Below are 25,347 nucleotides of genomic sequence, written 5' to 3'. Positions count from 1 at the left end.
TTGTAGGGAATAGGGATAGAGCATCCAGTGCTTGGTAACTTGCCTCCATTAATCCCCTGGAAGAGTTACATTCTGCATCACTTTGTACTGGAAGTTTAGAAATCCATCCAGTTTTAAAGATTTTTTGTTGATCCTTCCGATTCTAGCCAGTGCCTGGGAACCCTCTGACTTTGGCTATGCCTACACTGGGGAGGTTAGAGCAGCACAGCTGTACCGCTGCAGCTCCGCCGCTATAAGGTTTCCTGTGTAGCCACTCTGTGCCGGCAGGAGGGAGCATCTCCCACCAACATAGCGCTGTCCACACTGGCGCTTTTGTCGATGAAACTTATGTCGGTCAGGGGTGTGTTTTTTCACACCTCTGACTGACAAAAGTGCTAGTGTAGACAAAGCTGTAGGTTTTCTCAAACACTTTCACCCACCGTCCTGCTGCACTGATGGAGGACTTTGTCCTGCAAGCTGCTGGGTGCCCTCAATCCAATCTCACGGGAGTGCTCCCTGCTTTCCAGGGTCATGCCTTTATATTGCATAATTATGATTTCTGTTGCTGTGGGTGGCCATTTGTTCCACTAGGGGCGGTTAATAGAAGGAACAGGATATTAGGTTTATTCCTCCCTCTTTGTTGCTTAGCTGGACTTTTAACAAGTAGCTCTAGTGATAATTACTGAAAATTGGCCCTTTATAGACATCACACTGGACAGCCTTGTCATGTCTGATTGTTTTCTGTAGATCAAGATCTCTGGTAATTGTAATTAGCACATTTGCAACTAGAAAATGAAAGGAGTATATATAGCATCCATTCACTTAAAATCCTTCACTATATTTATGTGTTTCATCCTTAGAGTGTGTTTGGACCAAAATCTCAACCTCTTTTTACATAAAAAAATTCTACTGTAATTGTGTATGCGCTAGTTGTTTTCCCTTTACTTTCTCTGTTTTCTAAATACCACTGTAACAAGCTCTAATTTGTTGGCACCAAGGTATCCATCTCAGATTAGAATCTTATTTTAATCTATAAAATAACATTTATTTTTTCTAAGCAGCTAACCAGGTCTGCATAACCTTTTTCATAGGCCAAAATGCTGAGGCATTTTGCTTACAATTTCTGCAAAGTCTTTTCTATACAATAACTCCAGAATTTTACATACCATATTCCATGCCCTGTCCATGTCCTCTATGTGGCATATGGTCTAATACAAAAATACATTTGATCACCGCAGACATCTACTGCAGGAAGATTCCTTCTTCCCTTCTGCCAAAGATGCTGCTAATCTTAGGACCTCCTCCAAAACTCATCAAAGTCTGGAGGAGTCTTTTTCTATTGATTTCACTGGCCTCTGGGTTGTTCCCTTACTGCATTACTCTGATGTTATTCTCTAGTGATGAAATCCTGGCCCTATTGAAGTCAATGGCAAAACTCCCCAATCCGTGAGGCCAGGAACTCACTCTTGAGGACGGTTTCCTACTGAGCTCCTTTTTGGACTGCTCTAGATTCCCCCTTCCTTTGCTGCATTATTCTGCTCCTCGGTGTGCTGTGGGGATATGAGGATTTCTTGATTTGTACATAAGTTCTGCAATTTACCTGGGTTCATTCCTGTACAATTCCAACTGCGAAACGGTTCTTTGGATCTTAAAATGGTCTCAGCTGCCTGGTGGGATTTCTTCACTCACCGAATGTGTTGTTAGTAACCAAGAGAAGGGCGGCTTTCTGTAGATGCGATGGGGATGTTTGTTGTAGGTGTTGATCTTGACCCGCTTTCGTTTCTGTTTCTTCAGTTTATGGCCACAACGTGAAAAGCAGCAATGACTTTGTTGGAAGGATTGTGATCGGTCAGTATTCGACAGGCTCACCAGAGTCAAACCATTGGCGTCGAATGCTCAATTCCCATCGGACAGCCGTGGAGCAATGGCACAGCCTGCGGTCCAGGGCTGAGTGTGATCGTGTCTCTCCAGCATCTCTTGAGGTGACGTGAGAATGGTTCTTCATCACCAACACAAGCAAACAACTGAGGAAAAAAAATCAAACCCACACACGCTCCCATGTGATTTCCATGGAATTGAAAGTAACTGTTACAGCTGCTGGTAACAAACTGGCTGCGTTAGCCTACGTGCCTCAGTGAGCCTTCATAATGCAAACCATGTATCACTTGTTCATGTGCCCATTGTTTTCGCAGGGTCACTACTAATGTGGCCTGTTGGACCTGTTACTACTTGCATCATCTGCTGCATCTACACCACTGTTTTTAATCCATGTACATTATAATGGAGACTATTCAAAAGGTCACTATTAACGCAGAAGCGTTCTTTACCTGCTCCAACGTATTGCAGAGCAGGTTATAGGCTGATCTGCTATGGAGATTCTGAGTTAACTGGAAACTTTTTGAGTTGCCTCCGCTACCCTTACAGTACCGATCCATGACTCATTTTATTGGAGATGTAAGTATTTGTGTGTTCTCTTTGGTGAATGTGGTAAATAGGTTAGAGTATTTATTTTTTAAATGATAGAACATGTGGTAAAATCACTTCTAACTCCAGTTTTGTCTTTGTACTAGTTCAACAAAATTAAACTCCTGTTAGTATGTATGTGTGCCTTTGTGCGTCTGGGTGTGTGTATGTGTTTGTGTGTGTGCATGTGCAGTGTTACACGCACAGACCCTCACATACAACCATGTATAACATGGAGCTAATGTTATGTCAGTAATGAGACCCTGCCACTCTAATATAGCAATCTCTGTATGTATAGTAGATAGAGTATGATATAGCAAAATAAACCTTTTCAATAAAGTGTGTTCTGGAAAAGCCATGGCAAGTTTTAAAGACCTTTCTTATGTTGTGCAAAAGATCCTGCTTTGGGAGCTTTTGCAGATAAGAACACCCAAAACAACACACGGTTTTAATTCCCTTCTTAGCAGGCTGCAGTGGGTCTTTCTGTGTTTTATGTACTAAACAAGGTAGTTTTTCAAACCACTGAGTGAGTTTTAGCTACAATCAAGCTGTCTGTTCTGTTGGATGCTTCTGTACATTTTTTCATGGCATATTGTCTGGTCTGATGGAGAGTGTATATTTATTGAAAATAAAGATCTATTTATTTGTGCCATGTATATTGAGGTGGTACTTATTAGCCCGACTCAGGTGTGTGTCCAAATCGGTCAGTTATGTTCATTGCACAACAAAAAGAAAAGCCAAGTTGTTGGTCCTGATTTTCTTCTCGCTTACCCTGGATAAATCACGAGTAATGCCAGTGAAGTCAATGGAGTTACACTGGTGTAAATCTGCTGTGGGAGGAGAATTCGAACTGCATATAGGTTCTGATCCAAAAGCCATTAGGAATCGAACTCCAAAGGGCTTCCGATCAGGCCCACAGAGCTCAACCCTTTGCAGGATCAGGCCCATGGGCTGACATTTTCATCTCTTTGGCTATCAACATGGCCACGTCAGCTCCAAATGCTCATGAATCTCACCACTTTGTTTACAGAGTCCATATAAAAATAAATAAATAATGGAATTAAAGGAAGCGTGACCTGATGATCGGTTTTTGTTTTCTCTCTGTATCTCCATTTTAGAGGGAGAAATATCCCTCTTGTCTTCTGAAGTGTTTACCCATGTTGTGATGGGAAGCCCAGACTTCGAAGTGTGAGTTTGCAATGCTGCCATATCAACGCGGATGGCCAATTAGAATGGTCAGAGACAGCCCCTGGGGCTCTTAGCCTGCCCTTCACTCGGAATGTAATTCCTTAATAACCAGCAGGCTCTTGCATTCACTGCTCAAGCCTTTCAGTCTGGAGGTCAAACAAAGGTGGAGGGTTGGGCCATCCCATGGCTTCGTGCATAGCTGTATGCATTGCTGCAGGCAGATACAGGTTCCGGCTCTAGAGTCTCGATCTATGTGGAGCTGAAAGCATTCAGAAAAGTTGTATAAAATTCAGGAATAAAAATTCAGAACACCACATAAGGCCCCAATCCTGCAAACTGCTCCATGCAGGCAGACCCACTGAATGCATGCAGAAATCCATTAACTTTAATAGGGTTGAACTTCAGAGGGGGTCCATATGAGTGCAGGGTCCACCCATTTGGGAGAACTTGCAGTGTCAAGCCTTAGATTAGCACGCCTATATCTCCAGGGCTGCTTGTCAGGTACATCTTTTGCTGATATTAACACAGACTTCCCCCACCATTATTATTTGTTTGAAGTTGTCACTTTTCTGTACATCATGTGAAATCTACAAATCTTTCCAGCACCGAACCGTAAGGTCTAACCAATTAGGTCCCATTCTGAGTGCTGCTGCTCCAGAATGTAGGACTGTATTGCCAGAAAGTACCTATCATTCGTCTGCTGTGCAGTGCTAAGAGTGGCATAAAACATTGATAAGTCAATAGACACAAACAAAATCTCTCAAGAAGCAGCCATGAAAGCAGAAAGGGGATGTGGTTTGCTTGAATAGAGAACTTAACATTTAAAGGCTCACGACTAGGAGGTGTGCATGCCTGCTTTCTAAAACCTCACCAGAACTTTTGGGGAAAAAAATGGTTTAAAGCAACTAACTTCTGCCAGTGAAATGGGATGTAGCAGCTTCTCTGTAATGTCTCAGCTGGGAAGCTCTTGGTTGTTGTGTAGAGTGTGATATTACACTGGAGGGAGCTTGGCCAGCCTTCCTAGCATGTCATTGTGAAAGTTTGGAGTTTCGGGGGAGGGTGCAGTGTAAAAAGTATATTCACATCTGCTCCAGGAATCTCAGCAACAGAGCAAGGCGATTCCGTACTAAGGAAAGGCTTCATGTCATTGGCTCTCTGCACACCTGGAAATGAAATTTTGTCCTCAGTCAGAGATGGTGATCAGATGGGATTTCTGTGTGCTCCTCTCAATGGTTATGCTCTCTACCCAGGCTTTCCCACAGACAAATATTAAAATCAGTCAAGGTGAGTGCAAATCACTGACTGTGGTTTGGGTGAGTAAACTTTAGGTTATTGATGGCTTAAAATCAGGCACTTTTACAAACGCATCCAGTAATGTATGCAATTCTCCTTACCAGTTTGCTAACTTCTCCATAAAACCCAAACTTGTAAATTCAATAATCTGCTTAGTTTGGGAAGATGTATTACTAAGTAATGCTGATCTTTTCTGTTCCAGTGTGTTGAAGCATTCTCTCTTTTGACTTTATTTCTTTGTTTTGGAGGCATGTTCAGTTTAATCTTATAAACAATATGTGGTCCTGTACAATGGTGCCAAGAAGTTTACATTATGTTTACAATGCTCTTAATCTGATTTTTAGTCCAAACAATAGTAATTGCACTCAATAATAATTAATAAAGCAATTGCAAGTTGTAAAGGATTGTGACTCTTTGGATATTCAGCTTTCTGTGGAAGTGCAAAAAGCAGAGAACAGTGATTTGCAAAGTTTCTTTTATTCACCCTTTTTAACATAAAGTGAAGTTATATGTGAGAACTGTCCCTCTACATATTAGATCATATAAAACACATACAGCTGGCTGAAGAGTTTCTCTACAGTTAATCACAAAGTGTACTTTTTTAGGGGAGAGAAGTATTTTAATGAAATTTTAACTGGCTTTGTGATTTCATTGTATTACCCAGGTTTGTGGTACATTTTTACTTGGATAGAATAAGCCAAATTCTGTTCATTTACACCAGTGTAATTCCAGAGTAACTACACTCACTTTGATAGTGTTCTTCTAAATTTACATGGGACTGTGAGCAGAATCTCACCCAATAAGTATTATTCAACGAACTAGTGAGAAAAATAATTACCACAAGCTTGGCTTTGGTGCCAGGCAACAAATCAATGGGAGCTTCCTCAAAAACTAATTGAGGAGAGAAAAATCAAAGATGCTTCCTATCCGGTTGCAGCTAGATGTATAGTATTTCTGTGCTGCAGGAGATCTACAGAATTGACTATAATATTTTTACATCTTGAAATACAAATACCATAGCATTTTATTCCATAAAAATAACTTCATTTTGAAAAAAAATATTTACAAAAAATTCTCTTATGTGTCTGAGGTTGTGACACTTTTGCAGAACAATTAAAGTTTCAGTCCATTGTCTGGATAATCTATAATCTCCACACTCACCATTGGTCACCACTCCCTTCCAACTCTGCCCTGCCGTTCTGCAGAAGAGAGGAGCAGCTGGCTTCAAAGAGACTTTTTCAGAGTACAATAGGTGCGCACACACCCACTTAAGATAAAGCCTTGTCACGACCTGCTTGTTTTGAAAGCAGTCATCTAATGAAAGGGGGCAAATAATCATACAAATTAAATATTTTGCATGATAATAATATTGCAGACACCCTATGTAATTTTTGGTGTCTGTATTTAAGGACAGCCCTTATTCACATACAATCTCTCAGTAATACTTAATGACATTGGCTTATTTTTTTTCTATCCATCATAAACTCCTCTTTTGGTGCTTATCCTTTGGCAGTGTGTTTTATTCAACCACAGGGAGAGGTTAAAACGAGTGTAGTGTAAGGGGAATGTAGAAAAGTTACTCTGGTGAGGTATTACAGATCTATCTTAGGGTGGCACTTTGTATCCTCACTGGGAGTGTATAGTTATTGTTAGGTTACGTCTGTAGAAGATGGTGCCAAAGTCTTGGTTTGAATTGTTTTGTGGAGCTTGTAAAATGTGTCCCATTCCCTGCATACTCACACCTTCCATAATTGTGCACATTTTCTGTGATCCTGCTTAACATCATCTATCGCACCAAGACGTGATGTTGTGTCCCCAACCCTTTCCAAAATGGAAATAAATAATAAATTAACAGATGCCTGATGTGTTGCTTGAATTGGGAGAATTGCCGAAAGCATGTACGTGGCTCAGTTCTGCAGGCCATTGCAGATAAGGCAGTGAGTAAGCATTCTCGGACTGGGATTTTCTTCTGGAAAATCCATTTCAGTTCCTTACTCCAAACATTTTTAAATTCTCATTTCTCTGATTTTGTCCATACTCTGGGGGAAATCCTCTCCCTGCTGAAGCTGATAGCAAATCTCTCATTGACTTCGGTGGGGTCAGGATTTTACCCTCTCTATATATCGAACAGGTTTCAGAGTAGCAGCCGTGTTAGTCTGTATCCGCAAAAAGAAGAACAGGAGTACTTGTGGCACCTTAGAGACTAACAAATTTATTAGAGCATAAGCTTTCGTGGGCTACAGCCCACTTCTTCGGATGCTTATATGGCAGTGGAGGGGCATTGATGGAACATCAGGTCCTTCTATGCTTTCATGTTGTATTTACAAGTATTCCTGTGGCTGAAGGTAAGCTGTAAACTAAATGAGATGAAAAATCAAAAGGACTACATTAGAGGAAAGAGAAGAAAAATTAACATCCCTTTCCCCAAAAATGTGCTTACCCCTTGATCCTGACAACACTAACTGCATGTACAAGAAGTAAGAGAGAACACACACTTGCTGGCATCTAGTTCCAGCAGAGATCCAGGAATGGTTTCCATAGCAGAAAGTCAGTTGATCATTACATGTAAAGGGAGTTTTCTCTCATTCAATCTACTCTAGGGCCCTAATCCTGTGAGGTGCTCAGTGCCTCCTGAGTAGTGGTAGGGGACCCTTGATACCCAGCAAGTTTAGTGCAGTTTAAGTTGCTCAGCACCTCTGAGGACTGGGCCCCAGAAGAGCATTAATCTCATGAAGGCTAGGTATGCTATTTGCAATACAGCACGGTTTATTGAAGTCTCTGAATCTCTGTAGCAGGCACAGTCAAAGCCACATAACTAGGGCCCTACCAAATTCATTGTCCATTTTGGTCAATTTCATGGTCATAGTATTTTTTAAATAGTAAATTTCATGATTTCAGCTATTAAAATCTGAAATTTCATGGTGATGTAATTGTAGGGGTCCTGACCCAAAAAGGAGTTGTGTGGGGGATCACAAGGTTATTGTATGGGCACGTTGCAGTACTGCTACCCTTACTTCTGCGCTGCTGCTGGCGGCGGTGCTACCTTCAGAGCTGGGCAGCTGGAGAGCAGCAGCTGCTGGCCAGGAGCCCAGCTCTGAAGGCAGCGCAGAAGTAAGGGTGGCAATACCATGACCCCCCTAAAATAACCTTGTAACCCCCCTGCAACTCCCTTTTGGGTCAGTACCCCCAATTTGAGAAACGCTGGTCTCCCCCATTAAATCTGTATAGCATTGGGTAAAAGCACACACAAGACCAGATTTCATGGTCCGTGATGCATTTTTCATGGCCGTGAATTTGATTGGGCCCTACACATACATTCTGGTAGCCATAGGGCTCCCTTTGGCTGAACCCTCTTTTCTGAGTTGCTAAGTCGTCTTTTTAAGGGCATTAATGGCTTGTTTACAGTTTAGACTCTTACTGATAAATCCATAGCCCATGATGAAATCAAGCCCTTTAATAGTCTCCAGCAAGAATATGATTTGCTTCCAGCACAAGTAATATCTGGTAATATCTGCTGTTGAAAAGATGCTCTGAGAGTGCTTTGAGGTGCCAGGAATGCTACCAGAATGGACATCACTTGTCAGTCTTGCCCCAGACCCTGGGCTACACACATTGCAGAGCTACACACTTTTATCACAGAAACATCCTCCAATCTTAAATTTGAAGCTGTTATGAAAAAAAATGACTTGAGAAGCAGATTTCTGTAGGGCTCAGGTTGTTGTTGGTTTTCCTTTCTCAGTAGCATCATGGGAAAATATTGGTTGGAAATATTGAGCAGCTAGACGCTTCAATCACAGTTGGGCCTCTGTTGTGCTGGATGCTGTCAATACATAGAGTAAAAGGCCATTCCTGCCTCATAGAGTGTTCAGCTGAAGCACAAAGGAAGGATTGTTATCCCCATTTTACAGATGGAGAACCAAGGTACAGAGATTAAGTGACTTGCCCAAGGTCACTCAGAAAGAGCCAGGAATTGCACCCCAGTATCCTGAGTCCCAAGCCACAGGCTTAACCACAGGTGATCCTTCTTCTCTCAGTGAAAGCGTTAATGATGATAAAAATAATAAAGGATTAGCTCTTATAAAGCTCTTTGCGGCAGGAGATCTCAAAGCATTTTACCAAGGAGGTCAGACAGTGGTTACAGTGGTGTTCTGCTGACGTCGTTTCATATGTAGAAAATTGATATGACTGACCCGATGGCACTGCCCTTGTTTTCCATACTAGTAAATACCATTCTGACCGGCTGGGCTTGGTTAAAGTTTTCCTGCTCAGAAGTGGGCTTGTCTGCCATACTACATCTGACAGATTTGAAAATAAAAGTAGACCTAAGTGTTCTAGCATAAAAGTGGTTCCTTGGTTATTTCCTGTGAATTTAAGAAGAATAATCCCTCTTCTAAAGAGAGTGCAAAGGCTTCCTACATTGACCTAACAGAAAGATGCTAATTAAGCATTGACCTACCTTTGTTCTCTTTTCTGCTATATTTAACCTTAAAATCCTCCAGGCACCTCTTGTTCACTGAAGCTAATCAAATTAATGACACCTAGTCGGGAAAATGGTGTAGGAGATCAAAAGCCTCTATGAACACCTTGGTCTGATGATTTAGTTTCAACCATTTGTATCAAGGGGAACAATTTTCTCATGAAATTTCAGGGAAGCCAAAACCACCCTAATTGAAATTTCGAACCAGCACACAACAAACGCCCATAACACTTGACATGAAAAGGCAAAACACTGAGACGGCTGCTGGTTTTGGCTTGTCCATTGTGCTGTCATGCAACTAAAGGTGAAGAGTTCGCAGCCATTTTTAACAAGCGTTCCAAAAATAGCAATGACTAGGCTGCCCGTGAAGCTCACCGTGTCTCCAGTCACCCCAGCCAATAATTAAGTACCCCAAGGCATTCTAAATGCTTGGTGGGCAGGGCTGGGTCCTTCCAGGTGCTGAGTGTTCCTGAGGAGCTGGGGGTGTCCTCAACCCACAGGAGTCCTCACCACCTTGCTGTACTGAACCCACAGCGAGCAGGAAGAAGCATGTATCAAGCCAATGTTACTGCATCTGGAATTAGTAATAAGTTACATCAGCAGCATAAAAAATATATATAAAATCAGAATATGGACCCAAAGACATCTAATTCAAGACCCACTAAAATTAATGGGAGATTTCCTCTTGCTCTCCAAGGGCTTTGGATTTGGCCCTCAAGCTAAAATGCCTATGGACACTAATAGTTTGCCTGGCTGAGGACCCTGTAGTGAGGTGTGATGGGGAGCAAAGCGAAGTAAAATGAGTGGGTGGAAGAGCCTCGCATAGAACCAGCAAAGCTGGTGTGCCGTGCTCCCTATCACTCACTAAGGCCTCTCCTGGCAATTCCACCTTCCCTGGGATCTGAGGGGCTCTGGGAATAGGTAAGGAGGGAGGCTAGGGACCCTGTGGACAGCCAGGCTGAGATGCACAGAAGTTATAAGCAGCACTAACCTATATTCCATGACTGACTCCTCAGTACATGTGAGGGAAGGTGGAGCCCAGGGTGGATTGCAGCTATTTGGTGGTTCCTGTCCTGGGATCTGTGGAGGCTGGAGGCCGATCCCTCACTTCCGTTCATTGGTGTTTGATACTTCTGTCCCTCTCTCACTTGGGTTTTGTTGTAACAGATGTGAGGTAGCCCTGAGAACCTTTTTCTCTGTGAGACGATGGCAGGATGTGGCCCATGGGAATAAACATTGCATCTTGCTGTTAACAAGATTAGTCCTGCCTTGAGCAGGGGGTTGGACTAGATGACCTCCTGAGGTCCCTTCCAACCCTGATATTCTATGAACTGAATACAAATTTGCTACAATTTTTAAAAAGCTGCTTCCATTTTTCAAGGTATCGATCTGATTTTCGACTAGAGGTCTTTTGCATAGCCCATCACTAACACAGTCAGACATAATGATCTGAAAGCAACTTGTTCATCTCTACAATGTTACTTGGTTCTTGAGATCGGAGTTGCTCACTGACCCTAGTTATCTAGGCATGGCACTTCTCAGGGCTGATAATGACTGGGACTGGCTCCAAGAGCACTTGTATCAGGATACAGCCTCTAAAGAGCTCTGGAGGGGAAAGGGGAAGGGTCACCACAAAGGAAGAATAATTATCTTTTATCTGAGCTCAAGGGACAGAAGAGTGCTGGTGGAGGCTTGGGGCTGTCAGAGAAAGGCAATGAAAAAGTAGCTGTTTATATTAGCCACAAAATAGCGCCTGTTTTGCAGTACTTGAAATAACTGGGCTCAACATATTTGACATTATGGAGGCATATAGTACCCTGGGTCAGCAGGAGAGACTGACTCACAGCACTCCAGTTCCCCTGAATGCCTGCTGTTTGATTCACAGTGCTATTGTGAGCACTGAAATGCTGGGAACAGTCAGTTCCCAGTATCTGAGTCATTCTTCTGCCACAGACTGTGACAAGTCTCCCAGTTTCTGGGGAGCTGATCTATAACCAGAGCTAGTTTTATGTTCTGTACTCAGGAATGGTGATGTAATGGTTAAAGGACAGGCCTTGGAGCAAAAGAGCTGGGTTCTAGTGCTGGCTGTGGCGCCGACTTCCTGTGATATCATCAATGAGCACCTTTGCCTCTTTGAAAACTGAGTGTAATGCTTATAGCAGGGGGCTTCTGTGAGGCTTAATCGGCTGATGTTTGTAAAATGCTTTGAGGGCCCTGGGTGGAAGGAACTAAAGAAATGTGGTGCAAAATGACTGCCAAAGGAAGCTTCACGTAGTGACATTTGGGGAGGAAGGAGCTCAGTCCAGCTAGTTCTAGCATTTATACCCTGTGATGATTTGGACTTGGCTAATCCCCCCCCCCCCTTTTTTTAATATGCTCATACTTGCTGCTTCAGTTGCTGCCTGTGGCAGAGTTTGTTCTACAGGTTAATTATGGTCATTGTAAAGATGATACCCCTGGAAGTCCCTGAATACCAGATCCGTTCCTAGCTTCAGTTTGAACTCCTTGGGTTTTGAGCCTGTTATTTGCTTGGATAGTTTTGTGGCATCCACCTTCGCTGGACCTCTCAGGATTTCATACACATTAGTTGTGCTTCCTCTTTTCTAAAGAACAACAGCAGCGTTTTCCTCCCCCTTTTTCCCAAACCTGAAACATTTCATCCTTGCTGCCCTCGGCTCTACCTTTTCCAAGTCTTCAGTGGTCACTCCAGCTGGGAGCTCACTCATCCTTTGTGAAGGATGACTCGTGCTTCATGAGTCCATTGATTTAAACCAAATGAACAAAGGACAGGACTCAAGAATGAATTTAGTGCAGGGAACAATCCCACACTGTCAAGGAGATAGACTGGATGGAGATGACTGAGCTTTCTCAACTTCAGTGATATGTCCTGGTGATTAAAGCCCTCGTCCAGCAGGATTCCTAAGCACACATCTAACTTTAAGCACCTAGATCATTCCATTGATTTCAGCAAGACCAGTCATGTACTTAAAGTTAAGCACGTACTTAAATATTTTGCTGAATCAGGGCCCTATTTACCTTCTTACCTATCTCCCAGAAATGTGACTGATGGATTTAAAGTTCTGCTCACTATTTCACCCTCAGTGTCTTGTATCTTGTGACCATTTAGAGTAAAATGTTTCTTGGCATCTTTCTACACTGTTTTCAATGCTTTTACTGCATTAAGTTGCATGTATCCGTTTCCCACCACTGCCCCCATTTTTTCCCCCTGGTCCCTTTGATTGGAGTCTTTTCCCTCCTCCCTGTGTTATCTGCAATGGTGGTACAACCTCTCCTACAAGTTTGCTCTTTCCAGGCATTGATGTGAATGAGAAAGGGCCCAGACCTGACCCCTATAGAACTCCATAGTGTCACTTCCGTCCTACTTGGAAAATGTACAATAGGGTTAGTAAATATTTATATTATGGTAGCATCCAAAAGTATTTTTCTTCCCTGCTTGGACTACTCAAAAATGGCAAATTCTGCTCAAACTTTCCAAAGTGCTGAGCTCCCATCCTCTGAAATTCAGATATTTTGAGGAGATATCCAAGAATGGAGGCACCCAAAGTCCCCAGTTGCTTGTGAAAATCTAGGCACTTGGGGGAATTTTTTGTTTTTGTTTTCTGTAAAGCCAACAAGGAGACGGGTCCTAAACAACAGAGACATTCACCATTTCCGGGGGCCCCGCAGCTGTTGTGTATTAAATGCACTTCCAGTTTTCTTTCCTTTCTCCCCAGCTATGCCAGAGCCAATTCAGTCCTACTCCTGCCCACTGTTTTGGACAGAATATGAAGGGTACTGTTACAGATACTTTCCCATCAATAAAACATGGGCTGAAGCCGATCTCTATTGTGCGGAATTTTCCATTGGCATAAAATCAGCCAAATTAGCGTCGATTCACAGGTAAGACTCAAAGAAATCTGTTTCTAAAACATTATCAAAGTCCAGCTAAACGATGTCTGCTGCAATAAATAAATATATAAGTAATTCCTCAGCTGGAGTTTAACCTTCCCATGAGAAAACAAACCCATTCAAGCCAAATGTACCACTGTCGTAAATTCTGTGTATCTGTATTGAAATGCACTAGCTAGTGTGCATGTGTATCTCTGCCCTCTAATGGACAGAATCAAAACTCCTCAACTGTATTAATTAGATGTCTATCAGAGAGTCTCCTTTAGCTCAAGTGGTAGAACCAATAATTCTGAAGCAGATCTATCGCTATTGCTCTTAGTCAAGTCCAGAGGCACTTGTGAAATGGCCATGGTCTGTAACACTGTTTAGTTACATTAACATAAATAACAAGTTGTCACCTTATGCTCTGTGTTACAACAAAGCTATTAGGATCACCCTGGGTTTGGCTGTGGTGGTACAAGATAATAACTTAAAGGGCCACGTTTTCCAAAGGCCGTGTGAATGTGCATGCAAACCCCATGCATTTGCATATAAACTGCACACCACCTACCAGATGCTTGAGCCAATTTTATGGTCATATTTTTGGAGACTCTTTGAAAATTTGGCCCTCAATTACAACAGACGCCACTCTGACAACTGCAGACACATTGTACCCATTATACTAATCAGTCCCTGGACAGAGGAGGGTGGCTTTGCTTTCAAGGGAACAATTTTGGTTACAAATTTTGTCTGACTCAGCACTTTCAAAATAGAAAGGTTTTCCACTCCATGTTTCATGGAACAGTTCACAAACCCAGATTAGAAATGGGGCCCAAAGCAAAATGCTGGATCTAAACATCCAAGTATCAGAGGAAGACTTTGCTACATGGGCACATCTATAATTCATCTCAAATTCAAGAATCTCTCTCTCTCTCTCTACCCCCCGTCCCTCCCCGCCCTGCAGGCTAATACTGAAAACTGCCAGAGAGGTAATGCAGAAATGTTTTCATTGATGTCAAGGAGTACTGAAGCAGGTCCCTAGTGAGCGAAAGGTCATTCACCAGGCCATAGGCGCCGAATCCATGGGTGCTCCGGGGCTGGAGCACCCACAGGGAAAAATTAGCAGGTGCTCCGCACCCACTGGCAGCCAAACTCCCCCTTCCTTGCCTCCTTCTCCTCCCCACCGAGCGCACCGCGTCCCCGTTCCTCCCAGCGCTTCCCGCCACCCCACCGCCAAACAGCTGTTCGGCGGCGCTTAGGACTTTCCGGGAGGGAGAGGGGATGCAGCATGCTCAGGGGAAGAGGCGGAGAAAAGGCAGGGCAGGGGCAGGGACTTGGAGAAAGGGGGTGGAATGGGGGTGGGGCGAGGGTGGTGCAGGGGTGGGCGGGGGAGAGGGGATCGAGCACCCACCGGGCAGAGGGAAGTCAGCACCTATGCACTGTGCCATGTCCTGTTTCCAGGTTTTTTCCTCCATCCCAAGGCCCAGCCACTCCTGATGGTTTAAGACAGTGTTCTTCACTGCAACGCCGGTGAGCCAGGGGCGGCTCCAATGGACTCTAAGTGCATCTCCCTGTTGATCGTGCTCTGTGGCGGCAGTGGGGCTGTAGCTAAGGCAGGCTCCCTGCCTGCTCCGGCCCCACGCTGCTCCCAAAAGTGACCCACACACCCCTGTGGTCCCGGGGGTAAAGTGGGGGAGAAAAGGTCTCCACGCGTTGCTCCTGCCTGCAAGCACCACCCCTGCAGATCCCATTGGCTGGGAATGGGGAACTGTGACCAATGGGAGTTGTGGGGGTGGTGCCTGCAGAGAGGGGCGGCACACAGGACCACGTTCCCCCTCAGGGGCCACAGGGGCACATTGGCCCCTTCCAGAAGTGGCATGGGGCCGGGGCTGCCCAAAGTAAGGGCTGCCCCTTCAATGGACAGGTTCTGAATAGCTCTTCTACCACTCAACCTGCAGCCTCCCGAAGCCAGCCCCCCAAATCCCTGCCCCAGCCCTGAGCCCCCTCCCAGAGCCAGCCCCCCATACACCCTCCTGCATCCCAAGCCTCTGCCCCAGCCCTGAGCCCCCTCCCAGAGCCTGCACCCCATTCCCCTGCCTGCACCCTGTACCCTCTCCTGGAGCCAGCACCCCATACTCCCTCCTGCACCCGAACACACTGCCCCAGTCTGGAGTCCCCTCCTGCATCCAAACTCCCTCCCAGAGCTTGCACCCCTCACCCTCTCCTGCACCCCAAGCCCCTGCCCCAGCCCTGAGCCCCCTCCCAGAACCAGCCCCCAATTCCCAGCCCTTCACCCCAAGCAATATTACCAATAACAGTAATATTACCATATCAACCAACAAAGAACTCAGAGTGTTCAACCATCTGTGTCGGGTTGATGTGGCTCTCAAATGGAAGGTTTTTTGCCAAAGTGGCCCCACTTCAGAAATAGTGAAGAGCACTGGTTTAAGATGTGGAAGCTCATTGACCTGCTTGAGTTCATTTCACACCATTCCAGCAGAGCATAGGCAGTAGATGCTTTACATTACCACACCTCCTGCTTGCTGTTACAGCTGGTGAAATGATTTTGAATTTTTGAAAGTTAGAATTTTTTAATTTTGAAAGGGGACGGGGATTTGAAATCACTGTCATGTATTTTTCCCTGCGTTTCCATCCAGCTCTGGGTTTTGCCATACTAAGCCATCCTCTTACACAGACTAAGAAAATGAATCCAAAATTTCCATGGACAATTTCAAAGATTGGGTCCCATGTGCCAAACTGCAGTCTGAATGCCTAGGGATAGTGTTTGCTTAATTTCACTAATACCAACCTCCTAACTATTTCATATTATGGTACTTTACCAGCTGGGAAGAGAATGTCTTTGTATATGACCTGGTAAACAGCCGAGTGCCTGGAATACCCACCGATATCTGGATGGGACTTCATGACCTAAGACAGGTGAGAAACCGCTACAACATTAGCTACCGCCTGCTTTTCCTCTTGACCATCATACAAGCAGGTTTTCTCATAAAAAGCACTGGAAATCTATTCAGCCTGGAGCTCATTGAGATGTAACCCTTAGCCAATTTCATCAGACTCACATAAAAGGCAAAATTATATTTTCTGTTTTCCCTCTACACCTTTCAATTTTTTCCCTCTGACTATAATACAAAGTGCTGGACTGACAGCCCTGGAGAGCAAGATTTTCTGCTTATCCACATTGCCCTTCCAATGCTTCAGCTGTGACCTATGAACATTAGAGGATAATTCAATCTCCACAACTACTGAGGTAGCCAATAAAAGTTTAAAAGGGGGGAAGGGAACTATTTCATGATAAATGTTGAAATTTCAAAGTTGTTTCCATGTGACATGGTTTGAAACAGAACAATTTGTGTGTGTGTGAATTTTCTGCAAAACATTTTCCTCCTTTCTCCACTCTTTTTTTTTGGTGGGGGGGGGGGTGTACAGGTAGGGGACAAGGACAGTGAGTACTGGGAGTCCAGCACCCCCAGGCTTGAAGTAATAGCAACTGAATGCATGGCTTCCATCATACTCAGGGTTTGCAGTTTGGTTTAATGGCTTTCAGTACCCACGTTGAGTGCAATACAATAAATGATGTCTAGCCCCCCCCCCCCCCACACACACACACTTTTTCATTTTTTCTTTGTCTTACTCTGTAACTTTTGAAATTTTCTTTTCAAAAATTACACAGTAACAAAAGGAAATCCAATGAAGTGGAGCCTGGGCACTCATACCTACCGAGGCAGAGGCTCTCGAAGCTCGGGCTCCAGTCCAAGGGGGAATGTCTACATTGCTATTTTTAGCCCCACAGCCCAAGCCCCATGAGGGCGAATCAACTGAGACTCGACGCTGCATGTTTTTTCTTTGCAGTGTAGTTGTACTCTATGATCTTAAATGATATGCTAGCAGAGTGCAAAACTCAATAGAAGAAGGGCCTTTGTTCAGCATGGACCTAGTTTTTGCCATCTAGACATAGGAATGAGGTCAGATTGATGACGGCACTCTCTACAGGGGAGAAGAGAATATTCTGTTGGCCAATCCTGAAGTCCACACTTCCACAGAGGTTCAGTTGAAATCACGGCACTTCTCCATTCTCCCCCCCTAATTTCCGGATGATGTTTAATAGGAAGGCCACTTTGAATGGACAGATGGTTCTTCCTATGACTATAACTACTGGGATGGCAACCAGCCAGATGATGGGATCCACTCTATTCCAGAGGAGGAGGACTGTGTACAGATCTGGTACAGATATAACAGTGGTAGGTATTTCACTGTTGCGCCTCAGGCTGTACACCACGCTTTCCAGAAAGCACGTGTAAATAAACTCAGTGAAATGCAGGCTCACCCTTTTCTATGCATAACAAAAAGATGCTGGCAGCATGAGTATCTTAACATATTGTTTTTGCAGAGGAGGCAATTTGGCCCCTCCCCAAGAAGCAAGGAGGTAAAGAATTGTCAATCAAAGGCAATATAAAGACACCAGCTTGCCTGCTTCCCCGCCAGGTCTACACTACCTATATCGGTATAACTACATCGCTCAGGGGAGTGAAAAATCTACACCCCTGAGCGATGTAGTTATGCTACCTAAACCCCCATGAAGACAGCACTATGTTGGCAGGAAAGCTTCTCCCTTCAACATAGCTACTGTCTCTTGGGGAGATGGATTAACTACGTTGACCGGAGAAGCGTTGCTGTAGCGCTGTATGTGAAGACAAAGTCCTGAGACATTTCCAGACCAAAGAAATAATGAGAGGAATATATTATTGGAAAGAGACACCAGCAGAGATGCAGTCACTAGGGGGAGGAGGGAGACAACAGGATTGAGGAAAGGGTAGACTAGGACAAGGAGCATTACAAATAAGTCTTTTTCTCTTGTCATATGGGAATCTGCACAGGAATAAGCACAACATACATGCATGAATAATTGTATCCAGGGCTGGGTCTGGTAAGACTGTAATAGTCTCTATATCTAGCCAGCATGGTCTTATGTCTATGCAAAAGTATATTGTCAGAATTCAGGGGGTAGCCGTGTTAGTCTGTATCTACAAAAACAACAAGGAGTCTGGTGGCACCTTAAAGACTAACAGATTTATTTGGGCATAAGCTTTCGTGAGTAAAAACCTCACTTCTTCGGATGCATAGAGTGAAGAAGTGAGGTTTTTACTCACGAAAGCTTATGCCCAAATAAATCTGTTAGTCTTTAAGGTGCCACCAGACTCCTTGTTGTTATTGTCAGAATTGTGTCTGTATTACAGAATCTTTTGACAAGACTTTTCTTCAGAGCTAAGGTCTGGGGGTGAAACAAACTCCTTTGTGTAGGAAATTTGGTGTTTCTGTATACATTGTATGCCATTTCTTCATGGAGGCACTTAGAGTTGAATTTTGTCCTTCATCATGTGATCACACCTTCATTTAAAACCTTAACTAGCTCCTTATTCTTACTCCCCTATAGCTTTACGCTCATGGAATGACAACAGCTGCAACAGAGAATTCCCATTTGTCTGCAAGATTCCATCCCTGGCAACTGATTAGCTCGCTCCCACAATAACAAACAGCAGCAGTCAACCTACTAAACTACTGGAATAAAGTCAGTCTGACCAAAGGCATATTTTATATCAGAGACAATTTTAGTGGCTCAAATAACTAGTTATATGTCTGATGCCAGCTACTCCACCTTGAAAATACCTTACCCGTCTCTTGCTTTTGTCCATGCTATGGCTGACCAAAGAGCATTGGTGAACAGTCAAGCCTGTACATTTATCATGGTCTAGGAATAATTTCAGTGTTGCATCTCCATCCAGACCTCTGTGACTGAAAAAATGATTTCTTAACCTATACGTATAATTAAACAGGTGAAACAATTCAAGACAGTGAGAAAGTCTGATTCTATGGTCCTCATTCCCATAAAATCCTACTGCCCTCAGTGGGAGTTTTGTGTGACAAAGGACTGCCTAACTGGTCCTTAGATTTGGAAATCTCTCTAGCATTCTGAGGAGCAAGACAATAACCCTTTTGCAATGACAAACTCGAGTTCATTACTACAGAAGACACATTCTGCATCATTTCTGAACTTTGATGTCAGAATGAAGTAAAACTAACAGCCTGAATCAGATCTCACTTATACTGGATGATTTCAATTGAATTACTGTTCATAATTTATATCAGTGTGAGCTCAGAATAAGATGCTAACACATCTGTACCGTTATTGTACAAATAAAGCAGCTTCAGCCAAATATTGAAGTCTATGCTCAGGTCATATTCACTCTTTACTCAGACCAAATGTGATGGGAGTTATACCTGAGTAAAAGCTGAGTAAGGACCTCTAGATTTGAGCCCATATTTAGATTTTAAATATACCAACCTGTCACATAACAAGAAATGAATTATTTTACTACAAACACTCAGACTGTAATCATAAAGTAATAGGGGACTATACTAAATAATTTAGCCTGTGGGAATTAGGAGGGACTGTCATTTTCATAAGTTATGCAAAATACCATGTGTTGCTAAAGTTGTTTTCTCACAACTAAAATCCATTGTAAACAGCATACTGAAGTTCCTTCTTCTTTCTAACACTGCTGAAATATACATGTTCATTAGCTTATACCGGTTGTTTTACACTGGTGCAAATCCAAACCAGCTTTTATACTCAGTTTTGGCAATTGACTGTTGAAGAAAGCAAAAGGGGGAATAAAAGCTTTCATGCAGTATACAAAGCAGTAACTTTTTATATTGGAACAAATATTTCCATTAACACCATTCCTTCAGGATTACAGGTTTTTTTGTTTTTTGTTTCTCTCTCTCTCATGTGTGCAAAAGAGGGGACAAAATTGTTACATGTCAGAATAACCAAGGTGCCTATATGAGATATACAAAGCACATCTCTGTAATTGGTAACTGCTGTTTTACTATAAAAAGCACGATTATTATTTTATTATTATATTGGACTGGGGATTGCAAAAATAATTGCAGTGGGAAATATTTTTCTTTTTAAATTGAGAGTTTTTAAAAGAAATTATTATTAACAAATACAAAACAAACTGGACTAAAACCATGTGCAGCTGGGTACGCTTCTGTTACTTTTTTATAATTTGTTAGCTCCTTTCAGATGTGGATAATGAATTAATATAAATCACATCCTCTGTCTCCACTTCTTTCCTCTGTGGAATAAGAGCTCCTAGAATGAAGGGGTGCAAGAGTAGATTTACAGATTTGGGGCCAGATCCTCAGCTAGTATAAATTGGCATAGTTCCATTAAAGTCAATGGTACTACACTAGTTTACATTGGTAGATGGAGATTGTTTCTGCTCACTGCTATTCTTGATATCAGCTGTTTGCACCTCAGTGATGGGTGGTGCGAGACTGGTAGATTTACAGCATACTGTTGGTCCAGTTTGCTCTGTTTGGATAACAGGAGAAGACACTGCTGAAAGGAGGAGGCAGGAAGTATCAGTTTTTATTTATACTAGTCGTGGTGCAAACTTCCGTGAGCATGATAGGACAATGGGGTGAACTAAAACCCCTCCCCAACAAACTCTGGGGAAACAAGGCTCTGGATCTGAGTTTTGCAGTTCAGCCCTAGCTGTAGCAGATTCATATGCCAAGGATGTGCTTTACAAAGGAAGGTAGGGATCTGCTATGTAGGTCAATCCAAGCAACGTCCTTGGGATTTCGGGCACCTTTTCATCCTCAGCTGACAGTTCACCTCTGTGTTCTGCAGCCTCTGTTCTCAAAGCTGCACTCACAGGAGGGACATTTCTAACATCAGATGCTCTTGCTGAGGAGGAACAGATTAATCCTTTGGGAGGTCCTGACCCTGCTGTTCTTCTCCTACTGGCTTCATTACAGGAGAAGAAGAGTTATCACTATGAATCTACTTTTATTTTTTACCGCTATAGCACCTTGAGGCCCTAAATTCAGGGCCATGTTGTGCCATGCTATGCTAAACTCCTTGCCTCAAAAAGCTTACAATGTAAATAGACATGACAGAAAAGATCCACCATTTTACAGAAGGGAAACTGAGGCACAAAGAGACATAGTGACTCATCCAAGGTCACACAGGAAGGCTGGGGCACAGCAAGGAATTGAATCTGGAGTCATGCCGTAACCACAGGATCATCCTTCCAGCACCATAAGGTGGACTTGCCTTGAGTGCAGGGGACTGGACTAGATGACCTCTCAAGGTCCCTGCCAGTCCTACACTTCTGTGACTTTAAGTAGTTTTCAGGGCATTTTATGTTTGTGAGTGTGTGTGTGTGTGTGTGATAGAGAGACGCAGAGAGATCTGCGTATGTTCCAGAACTGGTCCAACTAGCATTGCAAGGTCGCTTGAGATGGCTGCCCCCACACAGTCCCAGGGTTTCATTCTTTTGCCTTTTGTCTCACATAAAGCCTGTTTGATTCACAGCAGGTATCCTCTCATCCTATTGGGTTTTTACACTGCCACTGTCCTACATACTATCTGTCATTCTGACCATCAGGTGAAATCAAATCATTGACTGTAAAATATTCAGCCTCTATTGTGCCTCTGAACTTTCATGTCTTGAACTGGTGTCATTTGGCACCTTACTGTGAGTGCCTGTTAAATTTAAAAGGCTGCAGGGAATCATTACAATGATGTATTAAGTAGGGTCAATGGACAGCTGAGTTGTGGGGTGATAGATGTGTTAATTGGAGCCAATACCACCAGGCACAGGGAGCCAATTATATTTTTATCCAAAGAAGGAATCATCTCAGTAGCAGATTTCTTCTGGGAGGCCCCATTTTTCTGAGACGTCCCTTGTATTTTTACCTTTACAAGGTGTGTCATCTGTATGCAAAATCTGAGGTCATATTGTCTTTGAAACAGATAAATGAAACCTCTCTCCATCTCCTACCATGTATCAGCTGCCCAAAGTCTTGTAATAGTCATTATTTGTCTAGAACTGAATGAGTATCAATGCTCCAGCTAAGGCTTCAGTAGCTCCCTTTGCACAGGATTGTACAGCAACCACCGGGTTCCTGAAAGGTGCGGAGCTCTCTGGCCTCCATCCAACAATCATGTAAGCAACTTCTGAACTTTAAGCAACTGTAGTATGTGAGCACTTTACACACTGCTTCTCCTTCCTTCTTCCAGTCAAAGGGAATAGTTCTGCTAGAGTGTATGGTTAGTAAAAGAAAGCTGCCAGCGGTCCAGGGTTTAGTATGGTTGCTTGGGACTTAGGAGACTCTGCATCCTGTTCCCTGTTCTGCCACAGGTATCCTGTGTTACCCTGGGCAAGTCACTTAAGTCTCCCTCTACTCTGTAAAACTGGGATAACGGGGTGTTGTGAGGATGAATACACGAAAGACAGTGAGGTGCTCGGATACTATGTTGATAGAGGCCATGGAAAAGAGAAGTGCGATTTACCTTTCATTCTGCAGGTGGTGAAGTCTATGGCCATTCTGTGCAGCTTTGTAGCCTCTGGTGCTTTGGGATGTATTTCTTTTTAATGCTCAGTGTTATGCTATCGCACAAGATGCCCTGATTAAAAGAAACAAATCATTCTATCCAGGGGACAAATTACAAAACCAGCCAGATAGAAAGAATCACTAATGGTCAATACCTTGTGGAAGGAAATGTGATTCAGTACTTCGGGCTGAGGACTATCTTCATGACTCACGGCTGGACTGTGATTCCGTCCCTCATGCTGAGGTGTACAAAACTGGTCAGGAATTTTCTGCTCCCCCCCCCATGAAAATATTAGATGAAAACAAATTGGTTTTGTCAAAAATTTTCTTTGAAAAAAAACCAAAGCCCTAAAAAATGAAAAATTTTGTTTAAAACTGACAAGTGTTCATTGTTTTTGGACAAAAACTGAAAAAGCCAGTTTTTAATTTCAAATTTCTTCCCCTGAAACCAGCGAAGCTATTTGTGGAGTACATTGCTACTCATTATGAGCAAAGGGGTCACAATCTGGCCTTAATGGAGAAAACCATGGAACATTTCAGTCAGAGAGGTTCAAACTGGCACACTGTTTAGAGTGACTATATCTCAACTTCAAAATAAGGCCAGGAAAATAAATGTAACCGCTGGAGCGGGATAAAGAGCGCCAAGGAAAAGAAAGGTGGTAAAGTAACTGAGCTCCATAATATCCAATCTATTCTCAGCACAAGATCTAGTGCTTTGGTTCATGCGTGCCCTTCAATGTGGTTCATATGTGCACTTATCAATAGCTGTGATGGTTCTCTAATTTTCATCATAGAGAAGTTTGCCTTTGTCTTGAGGAAGCAGGGGGAAGGGAGTTAGGATATGTGGTTTATATTTTCATTGATGCCACCACCTCACTTACTAACCCTGGGCAAGCCACTTTCTGTGCTCCAGTGTACTCATCTGCAAAATGGATCTGATACCTCATGGGGTGCTGCAGGGCTTAATTAACTGATATTTGTAAAGTACATGACCCTCCACAGCTCAGATGTTCAAAGTAGTGTGGCATTCAGGGCCAGCTCCAGGCACCAGCCGACCAAATAGGTGCTTGGGGTGGCACCTGGAGGGGGGGCGGCACTGTGGCCGGCCAGGGAGAGCGGGGCCGCCCTCCCCCGGCGCTCTGGCCAGCTGGGGAGAGCGGGGCCGCGGCCGGGCTCGGCGCCCTCCCCTGCCGCGCTCCCCGCCGGGGGCGGTGGGAGGCTTTTTTTGCCTGGGGCGACAAAAAAGCCAGAGCTGGCCCTGGTGGCATTATATTTTTAATGTAGGGTAAACTCAACCAAATCAGTTCTGTCTGTTAAAATTGAAATAGGTAATCAATAACATGTAGCTGACTCTCTCTCTCTCACACACACACACACACTCTCTCTCTCTCTCTCTATTTCTGGCTGCAGTGCAGCAGCGGTCTGCAAACTACTAGGAAGCAACTCCTGATGTTCAGAAAAATGGTTGAGTGTCAAGCCACTGAGGTTAACTTTCTCCCAGAAATTTTTTTTCTGCTTGTATCCATGGAAATAAGGCAGCCTTCCAATGCTTCTTAGAAATCTGACAGCTGCTCACCTTAACACAAGGCAATGTGGCAGACATAGCTTCCTGGCAACATTTTTTCCATGAAGGGAGTGTAATTCATTAGATGTAATTTTCCAGGTGATCTTGTGCTACTTGGTTAAGTTTACCTTTGAAATGCTTTGTACTGCTGAGTTCTTGGTGCAATTAGCTTGCTAATCCATTATGCAGATACTGAGCAACCCCATTTTTTCCCCAGGTCTTTGGCAATGCCACAAGTCTTTTGGGAAATTGGGTTTTGTATAAGCAGGAGATCAGTCCATGGTACTCACTGCTGTTGGGGTCATAACTAAGTCACAGATAACTTATTTTTATTACTCTTGCTCCCTAGAAACAGTAGCCATCTGTGACAGGGTGGACTAGGCCCCAAGGGCCCCCTGCTGGAGGCCTTGTGGTCCTGCCACACCCTGCCCCAGAAAAGGGTAGCGGAGAGAGTCCTCAAGCTGCAGTGTGGGATCCAGCCAATCAGAGGGGTTGCAGGTAGTAGCCAATCCAGGCCCAGCAGGCCCATATAAAAAGAGCTACAGTGCAAAGCAGTATTTGCTTCCTTGCTGGAGCTGGAAGAGTGTGGATGGTGTGTTTGGCTGAGGGTGCGAAAGGACCTCAGACAGAGCAGTGCTGGCAGAGACCAGTGGGCATGAGAAGGTGATCTGGGCTGGTGGCTGGGACTCAACCAGTTCAAGGCCCTGAGGTCAGGGTGAAGAATGTCCTGGGGTTGTGGGGAAGTGGCTCAGGGAATCATAGCAGCAACACAACTTAGTTAAAGGGGCACAGTGGATGGCTGCTATTGTTAGTCCCTGGGCTGGGACCTGGGGTAGAGGGTGGGTCCAGGTCCTCCCCACCAGTCACTGACAAAGTGGCCTGGACTTTGATGCAGTCCCAGAAGGGGAACTGAACTGTTTAGTGGCCTGGATGGAGAGCTGGGGCCCAGAGAGGCAAAGAGCCTCTAGGGAGGGAGTCCTGGGGAAGTGGCCCCACACCAGGGCCAAGCCTGCTTGAAGAGCAGGGACAATTTGAGAGAACCCAGAAAGGGCTGAGAGACAGTCCA

At 43.9% G+C, this 25,347-nt stretch overlaps 2 protein-coding genes across 4 annotated transcripts in view; both read left to right on the top strand.

Annotated features, from left to right (window-relative positions):
- SYT17 (synaptotagmin 17) overlaps positions 1-3,098 on the top strand; it is a 73,513-nt gene extending 70,415 nt beyond the window's left edge. For all 3 annotated transcript variants that reach the window (XM_054041980.1, XM_054041976.1, XM_054041979.1), the window contains one exon: positions 1,774-3,098. In XM_054041980.1, coding sequence (XP_053897955.1) covers positions 1,774-1,970 — 197 coding nt within the window. In that variant the 3' untranslated portion in view covers positions 1,971-3,098. The remainder of the gene's footprint in view (positions 1-1,773) is intronic.
- A 1,604-nt stretch (positions 3,099-4,702) lies between these two features.
- Positions 4,703-19,650, top strand: CLEC19A (C-type lectin domain containing 19A). The gene is made up of 5 exons (XM_054042787.1): positions 4,703-4,914; positions 13,135-13,300; positions 16,132-16,225; positions 17,415-17,547; positions 18,741-19,650. The coding sequence occupies exons 1-5, from the start codon at positions 4,800-4,802 to the stop codon at positions 18,818-18,820; spliced, it is 588 nt and encodes a 195-aa protein (XP_053898762.1). The 5' UTR covers positions 4,703-4,799; the 3' UTR covers positions 18,821-19,650.
- The last annotated feature ends 5,697 nt before the right edge of the window (positions 19,651-25,347 follow it).

This window comes from Malaclemys terrapin, chromosome 10 (assembly GCF_027887155.1).
Source record: "Malaclemys terrapin pileata isolate rMalTer1 chromosome 10, rMalTer1.hap1, whole genome shotgun sequence".
NCBI classification, from domain to species: Eukaryota; Metazoa; Chordata; order Testudines; family Emydidae; genus Malaclemys; species Malaclemys terrapin.
The sequence above is the reverse complement of the archived record's forward strand: the minus strand, read 5'-3'. Positions and strand labels throughout refer to the sequence as shown.

Excerpts from the sequence above, each read along its gene's own strand:
- CLEC19A (XM_054042787.1), top strand. The coding sequence starts at position 4,800 with ATGAAATTTTGTCCTCAGTCAGAGATGGTGATCAGATGGGATTTCTGT. Across the intron at positions 13,301-16,131 it reads AAATTAGCGTCGATTCACAG|CTGGGAAGAGAATGTCTTTG; the intron begins GTAAGACTCAAA and ends GTACTTTACCAG. Across the intron at positions 16,226-17,414 it reads GACTTCATGACCTAAGACAG|GAAGGCCACTTTGAATGGAC; the intron begins GTGAGAAACCGC and ends GATGTTTAATAG.